General features: G+C 41.3%; 2 protein-coding genes across 10 annotated transcripts in view; one reads left to right on the top strand and one right to left on the bottom strand.

The window, feature by feature from the left end:
• The window catches only part of LOC307025986 (uncharacterized protein), an 86,540-nt gene extending 70,453 nt beyond the window's left edge, over nt 1-16,087 (bottom strand). For 2 of the 8 annotated variants that reach the window (XM_079661026.1, XM_079661025.1), the window contains exons 1-4: nt 15,740-15,869; nt 15,528-15,610; nt 11,760-11,922; nt 5,995-6,100 (exon numbers count right to left, since the gene is read on the bottom strand). In XM_079661026.1, coding sequence (XP_079517152.1) covers nt 5,995-6,100; nt 11,760-11,922; nt 15,528-15,553 — 295 coding nt within the window. In that variant the 5' untranslated portion in view covers nt 15,554-15,610; nt 15,740-15,869. Of the gene's footprint in view, nt 1-5,994; nt 6,101-11,759; nt 11,923-15,523; nt 15,611-15,739; nt 15,870-15,947 lie in introns of those variants that run through there. The other 6 variants (XR_013804311.1, XR_013804313.1, XR_013804312.1 and 3 more) reach the window with 4 other exon arrangements.
• On the top strand, nt 15,307-22,682 carry slc35b3 (solute carrier family 35 member B3). Of its 2 annotated transcripts, none has more exons than XM_079661023.1 (10): nt 15,307-15,816; nt 16,975-17,211; nt 17,415-17,536; nt 17,683-17,837; nt 19,180-19,287; nt 19,442-19,539; nt 19,949-20,041; nt 20,375-20,486; nt 20,657-20,726; nt 21,837-22,682. In XM_079661023.1, exons 1-10 carry the CDS (start codon nt 15,766-15,768, stop codon nt 21,985-21,987), a joined length of 1,197 nt encoding a protein of 398 aa, XP_079517149.1. In that variant the 5' UTR covers nt 15,307-15,765; the 3' UTR covers nt 21,988-22,682. The 2 variants fall into 2 exon arrangements, with proteins under 2 accessions (XP_079517149.1, XP_079517150.1); XM_079661024.1 differs by lacking the exon at nt 15,307-15,816 and adding an exon at nt 16,020-16,239.
• The last annotated feature ends 393 nt before the right edge of the window (nt 22,683-23,075 follow it).

Consider the following 23,075-nt stretch of genomic DNA (forward strand, 5'->3'; position numbering starts at 1 on the left):
TTATCGAACTTGGCATGAGATCAATCGTTCCAGTCAGGTGATCCCATCTCCAACTGGCAGCATATTGAAACAGTAACCTATGACAATATTAAACACAACAGCAGGCTAATTCCCACATGTAATTAGTCTACGTTTTAATTCATCGAAAACTAGCACTTTTCTAAACTCGCTTAATTATGTACTTACACTTAATTATAGCCCCCCCTTCCTTGGTTTGTTTTCATTGCCACAGATGGAAAAACATATTTATTTTGGGGTGGAAGAGATAAAATAAAAACTCCACCTGGGAAAGGAGCGGCGGGTCTCTGCTGAGTTGTGCTGCGTCTGGTAGGAATTTACTGGATTAGCTCAGTCACAAAATGTGAGATGAACCACATTGTCAATCACCCTCGGGGCAGAGCAAGAGAGGAAGAGCTGTCAATCAAAGCGGGTCTTCAATCGTCCCATTCACATCGCCTCCTGGAATCAGTCTCTCCCGCTGACTGCTCTTTGACATTTAACGCACTGGGGCCACGAGGATGGAGAGGAAAAAAAACATCCTCAGATCCTCCCTGTCTGTCTTTCTTTCTTTCTTTCTTTCTTTCTCTCCGTCTGTCTGTCTGTCTGTCTGTCCTCAATCTCTGTGCTTTAGCAGAGCAGGTATGTGTGTTTAAAGTAATGACGCTGTTCATTTAGTGCCAGACAGTGCAATAGCTGTGAGAAATAACTTCAAAGTAGACAAAAAGTACTTCTTTAAAGTGTTGTGGCAATAAGGATTGTGCCGTAAAAACAAAATGGATTACACATTGCGGTTATGCATCGTTTTCATTCTTAGAAAACGCTTATAATGTTATTTTGCCAGGTTGGAAACATGACGTCCCTGAACAGTATCTCTGTTGGGCTTCCCGGAGATGCATTATGAAATCCACACCGTGCTCATCAATACAACACCTTGCTAAAGCTCAGACAATAAATGCACCCAATTTACCAATGGAGTCGATAAAGAGAAAAAGAATCTGAAAAACGGCTAATCTGCGGAACAGATAATACCCCTCTGAAAGATGCTGGAGGATGAAATATCCAACTGCAGTTTGTTGTCGTTTTTATGTGTTTTTTCTCTCCTCTTGTTTGTATTCCGGGGCCGCCGCCTGGCTCCGAGTGAGGTATACAGAGTCATTGCTCTTTTGGCTCCAGCCCTGACACCTTGTGCCCTCAAGTGTGGACTCCTTAGCCGCGATCTGATCAGCATCTTTATAGTTTATCAGCCTTGGGGTTCAATTTTGGCTTGGATGCTTTTACAAATGAACGCAATCACTGGTGAGCCTTCGCATCCTGATTGCATTGAGAGAAGCGGGTGGAGGAAACTTTAGTGGATTACCGTGCCACTTGAGGATGGAGCACAAACACACCGCGGCAGCCACATAGGGGCCCGCCTGTGTACCCCCCGCCCCTCCTCCCATTGGCACTCGCTGCTTGTACTCTGTCTTATTTCACTAAAATAATATAATTGTCTCCCGTCTTATTGCTTGTAAAGCCATCTTCTGTCCGCAGGCGATGTGTTTGATCAATGCACTATCTAACGGAATCAATTCTTCCAGGAATACCTTGTGTTTGTGAAATGATTCCAGGCAGCTGCAGCAGAAGACGAAGGCTGGAAGTGGGATTGTGTGCTACTAGGATTAGTTTAGTGACTTGGACCCTCCAGTTCACACTGAATAGCGTGGCGCTTCGCCCATTTCTCATGTTTTTCCCCATTTCTCATGTTTTTCCCCCGTGTGTGTGTGTGTGTGTGTGTGTGTGTGTGTGTGTGTGTGTGTGTGTGTGTGTGTGTGTGTGTGTGTGTGTGTGTGTGTGTGTGTGTGTGTGTGTGTAAAATAGGCTTCCCAGGGAATTCACATTCATATTGCCAGTTATGGGAATCATCCCTGAAACATCTTCTAAACTGTTTATTCCACTTGTAGCAGCTACAGTATTTGGTCCCCTTGAGATGTTTTCAACTTTGCTGGAAAATGGTAATAAATGCAATGTCATTTGTTCGGTAAGCAGAAACAGATTGTATACATTTTACCGGAAAGGAATTTGTTCTTATCACTTCCAATATGTATAAGTTTTAAATCACTCCAGGTTTTTATTTAATCTACAACACTTGAAATAATAAACATTATAGCGTTGACAATCGAAAAAGCACATATATTTAAGCTAAGAATTACATAAAACACTCAATTCAACCCAAAACATATCAATTTTATTCATAAAACAATAAAATTCCAATGATGAATTAATTTATAAAGACTGCAACTTACCATAATTCATGTCTGCAATGCCTATCACTTGAATGATTGAATGTCCCACTGCCAATTCTGTTCCCAGTGTGCACCCCTCCCCTAATTCTTCAACTAAACAACGATATCAAAAGTGAATTATGGGAGACCTCTGGGGTGGATCGTGGAGAGTAATACGCCAAAAAACTATTACAGGGGGAAACTATGGGAATAGACCCCCCTCTGGAGGAGCAAAAAAAAAAAGAAGAAGACAGAATTGTGGAGCGGGATCAAGCCAAAGGGAACCATGATGGCGGGTCAGGTCGTAATTGATTGTCTGTGGAAATCTATGGTGTTTCTCTCTCATATCTCCTGTTTCTGATGTAGAAATTAGAAAACGTCCTGAGAAGCATGATTGACGTTGCTGGCATGTTGTTGTAATATAATGTAAACTACTGGCTTGGAGAGCCTTTAGCGAAAGCATTATCAGACTTAATAAGCATGGAGAATTTCCCAGGAAGTACCATGGCATATTGAGTTACTTCTGCGCGCTGAAGGAAAAAAAACAAGACTTTATGCAAATTCAGGTGCACCGTAGCAATTGTCATTCAGTTGTTTAGTCCGGTGGTTTAATTCGATTTGAGGGAAAACAGCAATGCCAAATTGTGTCGTTCGATACCATCGCTGCAATGATTGAGTTATGTGTTTGTGACTGGAGTTCGTTCTGTTGCTCAGCAGTTTCCGGCTTTAACTGAGAGAGAAGTCAGCACCGAAATCCTTTTCATTTCCTTTGCAAACCACATGTCATGTTATATATTAGCTGGATAAGGGACGTATGTGCCTTCATGTCTGTGCACCTTAGATCTGGCTGGAGATTTCCCCCCCCTTCCATTATTTCCTTCCCCTTTGCTTTGTTTACTCTCCGACAGTCTCATCTTCAAGTGTCTTGTTTTGTGTCTCTCCCTCTATCGCTCTCTTTCCCTCTCGGTCTCCCTCCACCCTGCCAGCTCTGCATCGCCGGCCTCAGTCCATTCTTTGGGTAGCACAGGAAGTGAAACTGTAACACAGAGTTCACTGGTAATTGGCCACGGTCACGCTAACCAAACAGGAAGGAATCTGCAACTGATTAGAATTCTTCCTCCTGCAATAATAGTCCCCCCAGCTTCACCCCCCGCCCCCCCCTACGAAATTAATTACATTCTGGGTCTATTCCCACTATTGGTTTTCCTGTTTTGAAGCTGCATTATAAAAAAGGGACAAATCCCAAGACAACACAGCCGAGCTAGTTTTTCAATTACACACAGACGGGCTCATAAAGGGCTGAGGAAGCACAGACAGGCATCCATCTAACCCCCTGTTCATCCGGACGGTCAGATCACTCAGCAAGGCTCAGACTGCTGAATAATCTCTATGGGCCCCACACACACACACACACACACACACACACACACACACACACACACACACACACACACACACACACACACACACACACACACACACACACACACACACACACACACACACACACACACACACACACACACACACACACACACACACACACACACACACACACACACACACACACACACACACACACACACACACACACACACACACACACACACACGCTGTGTAGAATTAACCCAAAACAAATGTTGTAGTCGGGATAATTACTGTAATTTTTCGAAAATGTTTAAGTCACAAAATAATTCTAAGATTCACCAAAGTTTTTCCCAGTACAAAACAAACAATATTTGTATATTTATATAATAATAGTGTCTTCAAAATGAAGTCCTATTTCTTTAAGGTTTTGTATTTTTAAGGAATTTATTTCCACATTTTTCCAAAAGGCATGATTTGTTATGTAAGAAAAGTACAAACATCAGTAGGAGTTTTAACATTCAGAGTTGACTCTAAAAAGGTACATTCGTGCTCAAAATCCTCCACTTTAGACATTTTATTGAATATTTTCTTTTTATATGCATTTATTTATTAGCTTAAAGATGCTAGTCTACTGTAAGAAGTCAAACAATGAAGAACAAGGAGACAAGTGATTTCAATGTTAAACTTTGCATATTTTATTCTCCTCCAGAAGCATGTAAATGTTAAAAACATATATGTGCCAATACATTGTGAATTGTATGTAAAACCATATCTGTGTGTTGCCAGCTGGCATCAACACCACAGGAGACCAGGAGTTGACCATTTGTACGGTGTGCAGTAAACGTTCAAAAACAATCATCTGGTGTGAACGCTGCCCACTTGAAATTGTTTGGATGTTGCATTTCGAACAAGTGTACTCGCTTGATCTGACATATTCATTTCAACAAATGAGGTTAAGCACACAAGCGCAGCGGGACGCCACTGTGCACATGCAAACGCTGAAATACTGCGGCGTTCAGCACCTTTCAAAATAAAATGAAAATCATACCGATGCATTTTCATCTCATCTTCACAGAGAGAGACGTGGAGAGCCAGGGCTGCTTCAAAAATAAATGAATGCCTAACAATGTTTTTGATGTCCTATATTTAAATTTGTACGGTTACTTACATTACTCCTACTTCCCTGGTCTTGGAACTAATCCGATTGATATGGAAATGGGGTGCTGTGTTTCATGACAGAGTTGGGGAGAGGGGGAGAGAGGGAGAGCATTCCCAGGTTCGCTCCTACTCAAAATGTGCTGAAAACAGATTTTCAGAACGCTCTGGCTTCATGGTATTGGTTATAGGGGATTACACAAACCACTTAGAGCTCCACAATGAGCTTCTCTTTTCAAGCTGCAAGAAGTGCTTCATGCTGGACACATTCTCCACACCCCAGAGGTCAATCAGGAACAAATCAAGCAAATATTGTGATTGTGCCGTCCACCATCGCTACACGTATTATATAGAATGACAATAAAAACAATTCGATTTTTTATTATTAAAGCAGGAGGAAACTTTCTTTTTTGAAGGTCTTGAACAAATATTTTTGTATTTGTTTAATTGCACAGAGGAGTAGGTTCAATAGTGATTTAGAGAATTAGACTATGATAAATACATTGAAAAATACAAAATCCGGGCAATGTGAGGCAGTTCAAATTGTAACGTGCAAAACCTTTATATATTCACGGGAACGTTGCTAAGTGACTTAAGTAAACTTTATTCATTTCTGTATTTGTTGACAGCCCTATAACTTTAATGTCATCCCAGTTTGAATGAGATTCAGCCCAAAATGTTCTTTCAAACTCGTGTTTTGAATCTTCAACAATTTACTATCCTAAAATTATATTTTTCAAAGTTTACAAACCATGCTCATTAAATAGCAATATTGTTTTTAATTCACAATCTTGTAAAAACAAATTGTATCAGTTTTTGATAATGTTTTAAAGTCTTTTTAAATATCACTCTTTTTTTAAGCAGTAAATATTAAAAAAAATCGGTTGTTTTTTTGGGCTGGAACATCAATCATTTATTAAAAACATTAAGATCAAACTAAACAATTGTGTTAATATAATGAGCTGACGTAAAAACAGTTTGTCATTTCTGACAAACTAGCTAATCTGCAGCAGTGTTTCCTAAAGCGCAATAACATAAATCACACACACACACACACACACACACACACACACACACACGTGGTATGCAGCTTCTGCAGCAGCAAAGTGATCCAATACCTCCCCGCGCTTCCTGCTCGCTGTCCGGGCAAATCCTTATCAGCTGCAAACTCTTATTTTTATCTTAAACTGCATTTAAAATTGTCACTTACCAATTCCCCCTTCTTTAGCTGAACAGCCATTCAAGCGTGTGTTGTCTGTCATTGGGGTTGAAAATTGGGGAATGGGCTGGAAATTGGAACCACCGACGATGCCGTCCTGGAAAAAAAAAAAAAGAGGAAATCAAAGTTAAATGAGATCATGCATGCCAAGAGAATGTTTAACCAAAGGGCAAAAAGGAAGCTGGAGATAACAGAGAAGAGAAAAGCGCTTAATGTTGTGTTACTGCAGTCTGTTTGGAGTTGTGTGTGAGTGTGTGTGAGTGTGTGTGAGTGTGTGTGAGTGTGTGTGAGTGTGTTTTCGGAGGGGGTGTTACTTGTCAATACACATTTAAACCGTCATTTCTGTGTGCATCTCTTGAAGTAAATACATGATCCTTTCTCAAGTATTTGATGACGCATCTGAGTTGAACCTTACAAGAACATGTATTGTGTGTGCATGTGCAGGTGTGTTTACAGGTGACGAGGGGGCCCCATGCACAAAAGTTCATCCCATAATGCAGTGTGTTTGAAGTGGTGCACCACAAACAATCATCCTGTGGTTGTGCTGAGCCGCGTTGATGCAGATTTCCTACGACAAGTTCACTTCAAAGACTGGAAGCGCTGCCCCACCCAGAGCCCAGGGTGAGATGATCGACGGGCAGATGCTTTGTTTTAACATGAGAGGACATCGGAGAGAAGGCAGCACGGAGAAGAACTGGGGGGGGGGGGGCAATTTTCCAACATTCATGAAACACTTTTGGAAGATTTGACTCAAACAGCACAGTATAAGATTGTTTAAAACACAGCATTCCTAACCTGTGACCGTTTGAAAACTTACGTATGTATAGTACACATACATCTGTTTGGCTTATTTATAGATTAATATAATATGCAGTATTTTTTTCCACCGTACAGTATTTTATTTCACATCCTGTTTTCATATTATCTATCATTTTTTATAGTTAGTTTTTTCTTGTATATTGTACTTTTAGGGAAGCTAGGGTCGTTGTTATATATATATTTTGTATTGCCTTTATGCATATGACAATAAAGCTTTTGAATCTTTGGATAAGTGCATGAATGAACCTCCTTCAGAAACAAGCAAACAACCGAGACTGTGTAAAGAAAAAGGAGGGAACACGTGAGAGTCGGTCATCAAAGATAACAAAGGCAGCAATGAAGGTGTTTTTATCTGATGTTTGATTCAAATCCTCTTCATCACCAGAGCTGTGAATAATCCTTTATCTAACGCTGGCCTCTCAGCTGACGTCTAATCTCCGCTTGTTGTTTGTGCTCCTTCTCCACCGATGGAATCAGCGATCACCGCGCTCCATGACGGACGGACGGAGCTGGAATGGAGCACGTCTGGATGCTGTTTGTTTTATTTAACTGGGCATTTATCCTCCCAGGTATTGTTGTGTGTGTGTGTGTGTGTGTGTGTGTGTGTGTGTGTGTGTGTGTGTGTGTGTGTGTGTGTGTGTGTGTGTGTGTGTGTGTGTGTGTGTGTGTGTGTGTGTGTGTGTGTGTGTGTGTGTGTGTGTGTGTGTGTGTGTGTGTGTGTGTGTGTGTGTGTGTGTGTGTGTGTGTGTGTTTAAGCTAGGGAAGGAGAGTGATCATGACGGAGAGATGACAGGAGGAAAAGTTTCCAGTTCTTGAGTTGAAGAGTGGGAAACATGTCAAGGTCAGAACACACGCTCTCCCAAGGAATGAAGAACAGATATGATCTCGTTCTCACGGGCCTTGATGTGGCTTTGATTCAAAGAGCATGACTCACCAAACGTCAATCAATCAAAGCATTTGATATACCGGTAGTATATTATCTTAATTTCCTGCATTATGACTGCTTTTGCCGATTGATTCCATTCAGCCATGCTCTCTCCTTCAAAAGACGTTTTTATAAACTTAGCGAACCTACCTAAAAAAAAAACACAAGTTGTCAATTATACACAGGGTGATGTCATGTGAACAGAATACCTGTGGGTGTGCGCCATCTTCTCACTGAATCACTTGGCGCTGGGCTTTATTTCTTAATTCTCATCGCCATGAAGCACTTCAGAAAGAATATCAACCCAGGAGCGATATTTCCTGCAAGCAAAAACTAGTTCAAAGACATTTTTTCCTCACTCCCCCCCCCCCCCCCCCCAACCCTCAACTTACTGTCCTGGCATCTAGACAATTTCCAATTTGCGATGACTTTTTTTTTTACAAGATTTGTTCTTTTACTGACTTTGTAGCAGCACTGAAGCCCCCCCGGGCCAGAGGGTCATATAACTGATATGTGCAGGAAATGAAAAGCATGTTTCAAAAGTGAAAATTAGGTTTAATTGCGGTGTAGGTTTAAAATGTAAAATCGCAAATGACAAACTTACGAGACTTTTGCATTATTTAAACAAGTATAGTAAGTTTATGATTTTGTTTTAATATTACGGGATAATTAAAGTTTATATTGTGGATTTTCTCACTTACTTTTTTTGGAGTATTATGTATATTTATTAGATTTGTACATGTGTCAGACAATGAGAAGCACATGCTCTGCTTTGATTTCTTAAGTCAGGTATTTTGGTCTAATAAAAACAAACATTTTTTTTCCTTGCATGGCCCCATCTCGCATACAGAAACACGTTTTGAACACGTCCCCGACACGTGAAGGTAACCTCCGTTCCATTAGCCACTGACAAAGCTCTCCTCACACCTTATACTCCCTGACTTCTACATCAGCGCCGATCGGGAAAACAAGGCCAAAGACGGGAAATAGAAACGAACGTGCGAAGTGTCCTTGGAGTAACCAAAACAAACGTGAGTCCAATTTCCTCCTTTGTCACTTTTCATAGCTTTACACTCAACTGGAGAGCTGAGAAAAGAACGTGTTGTCGGCCTGCCTGAAACACTGGCAGCTCTCCTGCCCCGTGTGTGAGGCTGACATCCAGTTTCCTGAGTGAAGTCATTTCCTCAGTAGACGTTTTGCACAAACACGGGACTAATATCCAAAAAGCGCGGGGGGGGGGGGGGGTACTTGAAGGAACGGGCTGACGGCAAACATTCACCTTTAAATGTAATTCCACCCCGCGCAGATAAGACACTCAGTAGCCACGGTTAACTGGGAAGATATTATGATAAATTGACTTTTATTAGTATTTCCCCCCATTATTCATGACAATAACAATACACTGTCCTCCGATGGTAATGGCGCATGTGTGGATGCATCACTGGCAAAGGCGAGGGTACTTATTATGGAAACGGTGCCGTGATGAATGTGTTAGAGCAACTTAATCTAAACTGCATTACATGTTGTTTTGAATATACCTCGCTGATATGCCCGTCTTTAATGTACTATCAAGTGCAGGCAGCAGAATTGCTTTAGTCTCAGAATTCAGAGAGCGGCGGAGAGAGGCTTTAAAATACTGTCTGTGAGAAATGCAAAATTTATGAATACCACCCTCACATCTCAGCTTGATTTATGTGAAATAATAATACACTATTTAATGCTTAAACATAGCTAGGAGCGATCCCTGGCTATCAAGATGTACAACGGAGTAATGGGGCTGGAAGACAAATCACCTTGTGGACTTGTGATGCTTATTTAAAGGTGCTCAGGCAGATATATTAAACTATATGTAATTGTACACTAACTCTGTGCTGTAGGCAGAGGCGGCAAACACAGGAGGAGGCCGGTCATGATGCAGATGGAGTGGTGTAATCAATTTGACTCAAGCATCAGCATCCAGGAGGGGGGGGAGGGAGGGAGGGAGGGAGGAGACTGGGGGACGAGGCTCTTGGATCTGCTATCTTGTCCTCTTATTTACGTTTAAGCCTTGATTCAAACAGCTTTACTGTTGAAGTGTCAAACAACTTGTATAAATAGGGCATTTGCATGAGGTGTAGAAAGAAAAGCCCACATGCAAAGTTAATGCTGGCTAACTTGGGTGTGTCTACTGTAAGTCTTGGCACAAGGCGTGTCACTTTAAAAGAAGAGGTTCAAACGGAGCCAGTGGTCCCAGGGAAAAGTGATTTATGATTCACTGATTGCCTCATTTAATTAAAGTAAATGGCAAAGCCGGAGCGAGGCCAAATGGTCCTGATCTGATGAATTGGGCCCCGTTTTACCACCAAAAGCAGGTAGGGTAAATAAACAGGGTAATTACAATGGTAAATGAAGCCTGTGTGAGCGAACCCTGTGGGCTGTGGGCGGCTCACCCAGGATGTACTAAAGAAGTGAACACCAGGCGTTCCCGTAACTTTCTTTTATCATCTTCCCTCTGTTTCTGAGGCGCGGACATGCCAAGAAAAACACACTAGCGTACACACAGACACCTACGAGGGGGCACTTACTCTCACTCAGTGACACACAAACCGCAGCCCCCCCCCAGCCCGGTGCGTTCATGTACAATTATAGCTACGGTGATCCACAGGTGTTGAATTCTTCTGGCAAGCCATAAAACATGATATGCATGATTTGTGCAGTCAGCCAGGTCTGTAATTTCATTCTCCTTTTCTTTCATTTTCCCCTTCCTGGGCCACACGATCCATTTTCCTGCTTTATGAGAGCGCAGACACCCAGAGAGACTCTCAGGATGATTACATGCCCCCCGTGCCATGGGGGGTCTAAAGGAGTCAGCCTGAGAGCCGTGTCAAACCTGGGTGAAAACCTCTATTTGAATAAGGTTTTGAATATTTGAAGTGCTCCAGGTGTGCGTCATGTATCCTCCTAGACTCTTCGAGTAATCAACTTTTAATATATATTTTTGAGCCACTTACTCCCCACTTATGCAGAATGCCGCCGTACGAGCACTGAATTGAGATCAGGACACAAGCCGACACGGGCCTGTGAGTGTGTGGCAAAATCAATCAAGCATACCTCACATGGCTCGTGTTTTTAAGGCTATATTCATGTAGGCATATGCAGGCCGGATGTCACGGCACGTGGGACTGTTGGCAGAGGACTGCGATGTCCTCCAGGGGAAGTAAACAAACTCAGTCGAAGTGTTGTCTAAACGTGATCAGGGTAAGAGGTAAGTCCTCTGCTGTGGCACACACACACTTCCTAGGTATTATTTCCACACCTACAGTATAAACGCCAAAGGAGGAAGAGTAAAAATTGAGTTTGTACATATTAAAACTGAGTCATTATTATAATCTGATCCAAGATTCACATAAGCGCATTTTTAATATCACTCTGAGATTTACCATTGCTTGCCATTATCATAAATATAATGTTAATATCTATGTAAATAACTGCCTCATGGATTTAAGATGAGCCTATAGTAATTGCAAAAGGATGTGAAAAGCTAACTGGGCCACAGAGCACATTTTTGCATATTTGCACAATTTCAGTGTTTTTGCAAAACCTGTCAACAAAGAGACCTCCCCCAGCGTCAATCCATGAGTAAATAATATTCAGACGTAAACACAGCACTAATTCTGGTGTGTGATTGACATTTCATATCTGTGACAATACTCCAAATGATTAAAAACACAAATCTTGAAAGGTAATAGCTTCTCAAATCCATTAAGTAGTTAAAGGTTATGAGGGAAAAACAGGATTATTGCTCACAGCAAAACTCGTAATTAAATGAGACTAATAATTTGTTTCTCAATCCCTTTCCCTTCATAAGCAGAGCGCAGGTTAAATGAATGGGCAATGGAACATGTGTGTCATTTACCGTCACTGAGGAGACAACAACCCCCCCATTTTCTGTCTACAAGTATTAGTGCAAAAGCGAGTATGGTAGATTGGATAAGCAGACGCACAATTCCTGTTAAATTGTTTGTTTAATTACTTTTTCTTTTCCTTTTCTTGTGGGCACACTTGCAAAGAGAGATGCTTCCCCCTCCTGGCTGCTCATAAGAAAGCCAAAGAGTCCCCGGTCTCCTTCCTGCCCTCGGTGCCACCTCTGCACTCCTGTGTGTGGACACACTCGTTTCACACATGTGGGTGTGTATCTGTGTGTGAATGCAAGAAACCACATTAGCAGTGCAGTCACTTTGTGTGTGAACCAACACAAAGTGAATCCTTGTGTGACTACTGCATTAATAGACACTAAACAAATGTATTCGTATACATTTGCTATGCTGCTAAAATCGAAAAAAGTGGAAATTCATGACATGAGCTGCACTGCTTCCTTCCCCTTGTGTCAACACAAGCTGTCAGCTGTCAAATAATGGCAAAAATCTAATACAGAAATAATAAAGTAAATTATAATAGTTGTTAAGGGAGATGCAGTTGCTTAAGTGCAGTTTATGTAAGACCTTTTATTTGTGTTGCTTTTCTTTTAAAAGTGTTTTTAAGTACTCACTTAAAGAAGTTGGTTGAAAGAATAGGTTTCAGTCAAACTGATTTTCATGAACTAAAAATGTTTTGTAATTACTTCTTCTTACTCATAGAATAACATATTGGTGGGAAAATGCTAAAAAGCTGTCTGAAAGGAATTGTTTTAATCCGACAAATTTGCATTAATTACATGAGCTTTGGCTTATACATTTTAATTAGAAAGCCCAACATTTTGAGGTGCTAAATATTAATATTTTGTTTTTAAACATGGGTTTTAATAATTATTCCATTATTTAAATTATTGCCACATTGTTAATTGTAATCGATTACTCCACTTTTCAGCTGGTTTAAAAAAACACAGGAACCAAGATTGGATTTATTCACTATCAAGTCAGCAAAAACATTAAAAAAGGATTTCTTAAAATAAAAAAGCGTTATGTCATCCTATAGGGCTGCTAGTATTAGTACAACTGCCTGTTTTGAATTTAGCAGTCTGTTTACTGAATGTAAATTGACCCTCACGCTGATATGAAGCCCCCCTCTGATGGGGAAGGCATATTAAATGGCTGAATCTAAAGAGGTCCGACCCAGCGTGCACCTCTTGCCCTCTGATGACAGGGAACAGATGATCTGAATTTCAAACATCCACAGCCACCGTGAGCCGGTCTGTGTCTGCTCGCTGGTCACTGCAGGCAGGGAGGATAGGGGATGGAGGGAGGAGGGGTGGTGGTGGAGGAGTGGAGGGCGTGAGACGAGGGGGGGGGGAAGAAAAATGTAAGGAGCAGCAAGCCTAGCAGATCAAAGAAAATAACATGGGAGAGGATATGAGTGCTTTGAGAAGTAATATAGGCGAGATAGCATCTGTTTTCCGTAGCATGCAGGAGGCTTGAGACGAGCCCAGGAAGAAGACAACGCAGAGCGGGTGCACTTTAGCCGCGGATAAGACCAAACACAAATGGGTTATTAAGAAGCCCTCAATGTAATATCTGGCTGACATTAAAGTGTCTCCTTTTTCTAAATGATCCTCTGCCAGGGTTAGGGGGATTTTTGATGATACTAATATTGAACAAATAGTATGAAGGATCATTATAAGGGAGTGGGTGTTTGTATTGAAGAAGAACAACACTGTTATTTTATCAGCAGGGACTTAACTAAACCCAGAGAAGGCCTGTTCTGTAACTAACGGCTCCAAAACAAACACTTTGATGCCCGTTGATGATTAAAAAAGGTAGAATCTTCTGAGTCTCATCTCTACAATAACTGGAATTGAAATGGGTTTTAATGAAGAGGGATTGCTATATTTTTAGTATGTGATTTATTGATTGGTATTTAACCCTGTCTGTGAGAAAACATAAAATACATCCTACATATTATGGTTTAAGGATGAGTATTCAACAAATGCTAAACTCTGTGCAGGACACTCACCCGGTTGTCTATTTTCATTTCTTTGGTCCATATAGTATATCAAAACCATTCATAGGTCGCGCTCCCATATGAGCCTCCTGAAGATTGAATAATGTCCTTCCTGATCCGTGCAGCGAGAGGCCATATTGGATCCAGATTTCACTGGTTCAAAAGTCATTTCATTTCTCCCCCCCTTTCTCTCTCTCCTTCCCGCTCTGCTTTATTTCTCTCTGTCTCTCTCTGCCTGCTTTATTTATTGCAGGTCCAGTGGTGTGGTACAAAGCCATTACCCGCGCATATGTACCTTTTTGAATAATCAATAAATAATTATTTTATTATTTAATAGGATCGTATGGGGGGAAAGGAAATGGGTTTCATTACATAAATCCATCACGCTTGATGAATGGGTACACTTGTAAAGTTGGACGGGGGAGAAGGGGAGAGTGTTTCGGACGGCCTGCACTGCCTGGCTGAGCACTTGGTTGTAAATATGACATTTTTGTCTCTTTGGGACTGTCAATTGAAGTGCAAGGGGAACCGGGGGAAGGGGATTGTAAATTCACAGAGATTAATTAACCTTTTACATTTGCAATTCACGCCCTGCATCTTTTCCCTGTGTATATTGTGACCCCTATGAGCAGAGGGGTGAGAGACCTGGCCGTAGACGTCTCATTCCAAATGAGTTATTAACAGAATTTTTTTGAATAGATGGAAAAATTGTAGCCTGGCCATTTAGTGTCATAAAGCCCAGGTTGGCGAGGCGGCAGGGGCCTCCCAGGGACAGGAGGCAATACCATTACAATCAAATCTGAGATGGAAGAGGGATTGAGCTGTCCATTCTGAATTTTTATATTGTCAGAGGGCCGGGGAGGAAATAATGCCATCCTGGAGTGTATTAACCTCTGGCTGGTGAAAGAGGACAGGGGGAGAAAGAGGGGAGAGAAACAAGGCAGGCACAGGGAGGGATTTGAGATTGGACAGCAGGGAGAAAGGAAAGCTGGAAGAGGGAGGAGAGGAATGAGGGGGGGGGGGGGAGAGTTTCTTGCCTTATGCAGGGGGAGCCAAAGAGGGAGAGACAGGGATATGAGATGGCCAGAATAGTGGAAGGGAGAGTTGGGAATAATGGATTTAGAGGGAAAGAAATGTAGGGGGGGGGGAGACAGCCTATATGGACATAACTTCAAAGGAGGAGAGAGGACGGGAAAGACAGAGGGAAATAATTGGGGGAGGAGATAGGAGAGGTGGGAGAAGTTATAGGGAGAGATTCAATTTGGACAATATAAAAGCATTATGTGCTACTAAGCTGCTCTCCAGTGTATACCTAACCACACTATTAGGATGATATATGAACATGATACGCACCATGTCATATCATCAACAGGTGAATATGGAAGTGGCTTCACGTTCAGACATGTTAAGTTGTTGTAAGTGTTGATTGAGTTGTATTGCCACAATATAAAAAAGTCCATTAAGAGTCATGCCTTCAACATTGCTTTCAAAAAGTAGTAAAAGTACACGTTAATTAGCAGCAGAATGTACTTATTTACTGTACTTAAATATGTGTTATTGATGGCCAGTGTTACAGATGGGGATTGATGCATGTTAAGGCACCTCTAGTATTGTTTTACTATGAAAACATTTCCATTTGCAAATTACTTCAACATAATTACATTGTGCAATCAAGATTTACTTCATAATGATACGTAAAATCACAAAGACTTGTCTATTGCCTCTTTAAATACTTTAAAAAAAATTGTATACCATATTATTTAGGGTGACATGAAGTTAAAATACATAAGTAAATTAAATGAATACATCTTTATATTTAAAAAAATAGGCTTATGGTGTTTGAATCATCAGTGTACTTACATACTTTTGCTCACTGTAGACTGTCCACATGCTTCTGTAAAGGCTCTGGCAGGTCACATTGTTGGCTGACGGTCCATTGGCTGTTCTCTAATACAAACAGAGAGGTTATGAATGTAACATTAATATTCTCCAATTAGGTTTGTACTGGTAAGACATGTGTGAATAAGCCTATCACAGGAGGGAAGTAACTTGCTAAACTGGAAAAACTAGCATCACCTGAATGTGTTTAGGTCAGGTGCACCATGGCCGGTGGAGACAGCAAACCCACATATAAGATGTATACTTCAAAACAGGTAAGAAAAGCAGCCTTAGTTTACTCTAACTAACATCTTTTACTCATTTTCTAAACGTCCTACTCCACAACTCATGGGGCTGACAAATGTCATTGTATGTACATATTTAAGACGCATAAGTATGCTATTACCTTAGCTAATAATGAGCAGTGACTCGTGGCTGCGTTGACCAATAGCGTCGCAGTTCAGAGGTCGCGGACCGCGGTGGACCGGAAGTTGTTGGCTGCTCCTGCTGAAAGTGCAGGTAGCATTTAGCAAGCTAACAGGCTGCTCAATGTGTGTTAGCTGTTTGTCATTGTTAAAGAGAAATATGAAAACGGTCGTAATGTGCGACAGAAGATGCCGACACGTCCACGGAAATGATTTTTCGCCTCTGAAGAAGATAATAAACTGACGTAAAGAATCCCGGAAGTGCTGTTGGAGGTAAAGAGCTGTTGTAGCTTGGTTGTTTTGCTGACAAATCAAAGACAGGGATTAAAGTAATCGCTAATAACACTCTGCTCATAAAATAACCTTGATTGTTAGGATTATCACTCGTGATTAAATGCTTAGCCTATGACAGCTAATCCAATGACAGCTTTAGCTTACATCGTTAGCAACCGGCTGCTCCATGTAGCCGAGCTAACGTCATACTTACTTTAAACATGTACATGTAGCACATTTAATATGAGGAACTATACATCTATTATAAGGTTGAAGTTTAGTTTATGATGATGATGATGATGCTGCGGTTTGCAGTAGTAACAGACCATTGAAACGAGGTAAGTGATTACAGAAAACATCAAAACAGTCAAATTTTTGCATGATAAACAACAAAGCTGATTATGAATACTTCAAAAAAAGGAATATATGACATATGCAATAACTGTAGACTAGTGATGCAATAGCAGTCAGAGAAAACATGCAAGTGTGTGCTTCAAATGTTATATTGTAGATACGTATTGCATAGTAAATGTCACTTCTTTGCATAACATACTCAAACAATGTTGTTGATGTAATTCCCTTGATGCAACAAGTTCAAAACCTTACTTTATCTAAATACTGCATTGAAAGTCTATCTATCAACATACGGCTGCAATGCCTCTCCTAATCAAGAGGACACTTCATCAGGAATGTCCTATGTAATTGTTGCTTTAATACATTGTTATTTCCCTACAGCTCCCAGCAGCCGAAGACACAATGAGTGCCAAATATGGCCTGGTGAGCTACAACAGTTCACGGAAGCACATTTCCATCTCCATCCCGTCGTCCACGGAGGTGATGTCGCCCCACATCAAGTCTGTGGAGGAGCTGAGGGTCCTGGGGATCAACCTGAGCATCTACAGCTCGCCCACACAGTTCATGATCTGCGTGGCCGGAGTCTTCCTCTTTTACCTCATCTATGGATACCTGCAGGTAACACACACAGAAAGACTGTGTTGTTAAGGCTTTGTTTGTGGATATGCAGATACGTGCAAAGGTTGTCCCTCCAAAATGTGCTGTTCTGATCTAGTTGCAGTAATAATGCTGTTAAAGATATAAACATATAAACAAAGCTTTTATTTCACAAGGTGTCATTACCTGCTTGTTTCTGATGATTTCCTTTTTCCTCCATCCAGGAGTTGATATTTTCCATGGAAGGATTCAAGCCTTTCGGATGGTATCTCACTCTTATCCAGTTTGGATTCTACTCCACGTTTGGTCTGGTGGAGCTTCAGCTAACGCAGGACAAACGCAGAAGGTACATTATTATCCTGCTCCTGGATGACACACTATACACTTACAATACAGTAAATCACATGAAAGAGGGAATTGTTTTCTAAATATGCAAATAAAGTACAAAAACTAAATTTGTTCTAATTTCTTTTATTTGTTCCTGTGTTCCAGGATACCAGGGAAAACCTATATGATGATAGCCGTTCTAACAGTGGGTACAATGGGCCTGTCCAACACCTCCCTGGGATACCTGAACTACCCCACACAGGTCATCTTCAAGTGCTGTAAACTCATCCCAGTCATGATCGGAGGAGTGTTCATACAAGGTGAGCTGAATTTACAATAAACAACTAATGCTGTTGATTCCTGTTTGACAATCATTTGATCCTTCATGCTATGTCATTCAGTATGTGCTGTTCTGTTGGGTTAAATATGGCAGCTGTCTCTTTAATCCACATTATTTGATCTGCACTTGACACCTCACCCCTGGGGTTTAATGTGATCCATTATATGTGTTGTTTGAACAAGGTGGAGTGTGATCTCTGGGTTGGCTTCGTGGAAAAGCTTTAACATAATTCAACGGTTAGGATAAACTGAAATCATGAATTTCAAATAACCTGCTTTCTTGAAAACCCCCAGAGCCATATTTGCAGTTGTGATCAGTTGACAAAAAAATTTGAATTGTTCATTCTTAAGAAAAAATAATGGATATGGATTTTGTATGATCTAATTGTATACTAAGGTTAGGCCTTGACGTGTTAATTCAGAGGAAAGCGGAATTCGGATTGCATCATTAACTAAAGGTTAACATGTTTTCTTTGAATTTAAAATAATTTAACCGAAGTCATCAGGCAAGAGAGTTTCACTTTTCATAAGGTGCATTTTAAAACTTATTCCAGTCATCTCACAATTCCTCTAAAGCATTGACCACCTTTCATCCTCAGGTATCTCCTTTTTATCTGAGTCCGTTGTTCTGGTTCTGTCTCTCCTTTCATCCTCACCCGGCCATCTCAAAGTTCTCTGTCCTCGGCGTCAGACAGGTTATGTGTAATGTTTTGCATCTCACTCTGGATGGATAGATGTGAGCACCAGGGTCCCTGAAGGGGTCGAGTGGAAAACAGATTTTATTCACTTAGAATGCAAAGAAAGTGGGGAGAGGGGGCTGGAGAGGGGGGGAGGGGGGGGGGGGGGCTGCATCTGATGTGAGGCCCTTCAAAGGCCAGTCAGGGAATCAAAGCCGGCCACGGTCGACCTGATGCTGCGTCCCCCTGTCAACCTCTAGGCATCTGTCCGTCAGACTGCTTCACTCTGTTGTTCCCAACTTTTGCCTCTTCACAAAGCTGTTTTGGTTCTTTGTTACATGCACAACCTTCAGAACCTTTTGCCAAGAGTGAGAACAACTTTTAGTTCAAGGTTTTACCTGAGTGCAATGTCAATTAATTCTAGTTAAAAAGAGTAGGGTTATCTTTTTGAAGATTTCTCTACGTGATGAAAAATACTCTGTCCTTATTGATGGTGGCTTTATCAAAAGTTGTATCGGTTCATTCCTGAAAGAGATCTTGTTTTGTTTCTAACCAAAGTTAGACAAAATGGGATAAGGAGATTGTAGACGTTTTAATTTCTGATTAGTTAGTTTCGTCTTTTTAATGCTGTTTCTTTGTCTCCCAGGTAAACGCTATAATGTGGCCGATGTGTCGGCTGCTCTCTGCATGAGTCTGGGTCTCATCTGGTTTACTCTAGCTGACAGCAAAGTGGCCCCCAACTTCAACGTCACAGGTATTTTATTTATCCTTACAAAATAAGTATGGCAAACATATTGTGCTCTGTGCAAACTCACCAACATATCTCTGTACAGCTTCAGCTAAAACAAATACTTTCTATTCAGATATCTGTGGTCTTAGTTTGAGTGTGTGTGTGTTTTTACTTACAGGTGTTCTCCTCATCTCCCTGGCACTGTGTGCAGACGCCGCCATCGGAAACGTGCAGGAGAAGGCCATGAAGCTCCACAACGGCTCCAACTCTGAAATGGTACACTGTCCCAAGTATACATTAGTACATGATACAAGGCCAAATGTACGCAGGTTAGGTACACACAAGTACTGCTGTTTTTAACATTGCAAACATGACGTCCACATGTTTACACATAGAGGTACAGTAACTGTTCTACTATAGCAGCCGTCAGAATGCGCTAGGAAGGTCACCCACTGATACAATTCCAGGACATAGACCCAACCACCCACATTTCAAAGGAGGGCAAACTCAAAAATACCCATGTACATGTGGAATAGGTCTTCCCAAGTTTGTCTAAAGTAGATTTATTCACACTGATGGCGCCCGCTGCAGAATCTGTACATCTGCAGCTTGCATCAAATGAATTGTGATTTTTGTCATTTTCTGTGTGTGACTCCTGACGGATCCACTGTGGTTGTGTTGACAGGTGCTGTACTCATACTCCATCGGCTTTGTCTACATACTGACAGGCCTGCTCTGTGTGGGGGGTTTGGGGCCAGCAGTGGCTTTCTGCTCAGAGGTGAGTGTCCCATAATACTGCATTCACATGATGCACGATTTGCTGCTACATACAGCTGTTGTCTGATAAGGTCAGCATTTTGCAGACATGTTACGAGTCAAATCTCCCCTTAAGATGTGCAGATGAATTGTATCAAAGCCTGTGTCTCCTGTATAACCTCAACTCAACCTTATTTATTTCTAAACTCCTGAAATAATTTAGATTTTATATTCTCATAAGATGCCCCTTTATTTGCCTACTGTTAGTGTGTGCTGATGTTGTTGCAGCATCTAGCGGGCAATAGTTTAAAGGAATGTTTCCCTGTCCAATTATTTTTCACCCTCCTCCCTGCAGCACCCTGTGAAGACGTACGGTTACGCGTTCCTGTTCTCTCTCACGGGTTACTTTGGCATCTCCTTCGTTCTCGCCTTGATCAAGCTCTTCGGTGCCCTGGTTGCCGTGACAGGTCAGTAATGAATTGAGATTATAGTTTAGACTGATACTTAACTTATAATAAAAAGAGTTACAATACTAGAAATGTCTGTATAAACATATAAGAGTAACATATCATATCTTGAGCTTTTTATTTCTTTTTAATGAGGACCTAAAACCACAAATGTTTCTCATCCTTTGCAGTGACCACGGGGAGAAAGGCCATGACTGTCGTGCTTTCCTTCATGTTCTTTGCGAAACCTTTCACTTTTCAGTAAGTACATGGACTTTGGTTACTTTCCTCCTAGTTTAGAATGAGTCTACTCTGGCCTCTCCTTTGACTAATAAAACTTCATCTGGCTCCCACTGCCCTGAGTTTTCATGTCCGCAGTCCATTTTCAGACCCTGCTCTTTCACATTGTCCTTCACTCTCACTCTCCCTCCTTCTGCTGTCAAAGGGTCGTTCTCTGCTCTACCTCTCCTGCTCTGTCTTTACTTTTTACATGCATACTCACAAGATACTCAAAACTTTGTGTGTCTTTCGCCAACTTCCTCTACCCTCCAGCTGATGTGTGCCCTCCACCATGCTGGACTCGCAGTCCGTTTCATGGCTGCTGCTTCCACTTTTCAAACTCAAATATTTCCTTATAAGTAGGGATGTCCCGATCACCTTTTTTTGCTCCCGATCCGATTCCGATCATTTGATTTTGAGAATTTGCCGATACCGATCTTTCGCGATCCGATCTTTATGCAATGCATTAAGATAAAAAAAAAAAAAAGCATTCAAGTTGTCCCTAAGGTTATTTTTTTTATTTAAATTGGATATTCTATCCAACATGGATATAGCTTCTTTTTTTCACAGCAGCATTGGATCAGTTCAGTTGTGCAGCATTGGATCAAAACTAAATAAAGCTTATCAGTACTCGTTAGCTTACTGCTACAATTAGACACTGCGCCCTGCCCACTCTGTTGCCAGATTTGAGAGAAATAAGCAACCAGGTCTATGAAAACAAGCCCCAAAGAAGCAACACATACATGATGTTGTGTAATTTGAAACCAAAACTAAGGCCTCAGGGTGACTTTAAGACTTGAACATGGTCATTTTTGTTTTGTAATATTGAATAAAAAAAAGAAAAAAAATATTTATAAAAAAAAGAAAATGTAAAAAAAATCCCGATCCCCGATTTTTTGAAAATCACGTGATCGGGGATTGGAGCCGATCACGTGATCGGATCGGGACATCTCTACTTATCAGCATATGCAAAGTGTTTCCATGACCATCAAGTTGAACCCTGCCCTTCTTTATACCAGTTATTACATTAGCACCTTGTTGTTTTGCTTATCATTTCTGCCATAATAAAATATCCTATCTCTTCTTTGTCAGGTACATCTGGGCTGGCCTTCTGGTGCTCTTTGGCATCTTCTTGAATGTTTACAGTAAAAACAGCGATAAAATGAAGCTTCCCTCCATCAAGGACCTTAAGAGCTGGGTGCTGACGGGAAAGAAAGTCAGATTTCTTTCACAAAACGTATAGGAGGAACCCAAGGGTGCAGTGGAAGTCCTGGTGGCAGTCTGTTGTAGAGTTGGCCCACCAGCTACATGACACAATGAAACTATGACGGGTGATAGCTGCTGTATCCCCCTCTCTATCTACCAGTACACCACTGGTGTAGAACTGCCTCAAACTGCAGCAACCTGAAGGAACTCTAACCGTTTTTTTACAAGGGGATCAATGCTAAGAGGGTCATTTGAAGCCCTACGGAAACATTCCCATCATGGAGGACGACACTGAGGACTCTCTAAAGGGAAGCCAGCGCCTTCGCTAACCAAATCGCACAGTTTTGCACTGGAAATGACTTTTACGAGTATAATGGTTGGAAAAAGTGTAATATAGGAAGAAAGAAAACAGGGTGACTTATCGATCATGTCAGAAATGAATGTTTGTCCCCCACAACATAAAAAGGCATGTTTGCCTCCGCATGTGCCAGAAAGAACTTAGTTTTACATAATCATTGTCTCGGTTAAAGTGGCTTTTTTTTCATAGCTTATTTGTAATTTATATCAGACTGTGCCCTGATTCATGAAGAATGTGTGACCATGTGGTGACATTTGGCGGGATACGGAGACATTTGCTCCCATGTACATCGATTCATCAAAAATGTCAACATAATTTCTTAACCATGTGTTCGGCTGAAAGGGTCTTTTTACATTAAAACAAACTGAGACGTTTCTCTTCAAGTCCGGCGTTTTCTGTGTGTATGTGTCTGTGTCTGTGTCTGTGTGTGTGTGTGTGTATGTGTATATGTGTGTGTGTGTGTGTGTGTGAGTGTTTCTCATCAGCCCACCCTTATTCTCTCCCCTTTGCACCGCTTGAGAGAAGAGTTGAAATGTTGCCAAACTGTGTGTGTGTTTATCCATCCAGTGGCCCTAGGCATGTTTGATTAGGAGTCCTGAAAAAAATATAGCACTGCTCGACAGAAAACAAACAGCAGACTTCTTAACTGTGCCGAGGCTGTCCAATGCATGTGGATCCATCCTGTGTGAGTTTGTGTGTGTGTGTGTGTGTGTTCGTGTGTGTGTGTCATTCATACACTCATTCACTTTAAATGATTATGTGGTGGT

The sequence above is a fragment of the Notothenia rossii genome (genome assembly GCF_949606895.1).
Source record: "Notothenia rossii genome assembly, chromosome: 12".
NCBI classification, from domain to species: Eukaryota; Metazoa; Chordata; class Actinopteri; order Perciformes; family Nototheniidae; genus Notothenia; species Notothenia rossii.

Bases quoted from the DNA above. Each gene is read 5' to 3' on its own strand.
- slc35b3 (XM_079661023.1), top strand. From the start codon at position 15,766: ATGGCCGGTGGAGACAGCAAACCCACATATAAGATGTATACTTCAAAA. The intron at 15,817-16,974 runs GTAAGAAAAGCA...ATTTCCCTACAG, and splicing joins AGATGTATACTTCAAAACAG to CTCCCAGCAGCCGAAGACAC. The intron at 19,288-19,441 runs GTATTTTATTTA...TTTTACTTACAG, and splicing joins CCCCAACTTCAACGTCACAG to GTGTTCTCCTCATCTCCCTG.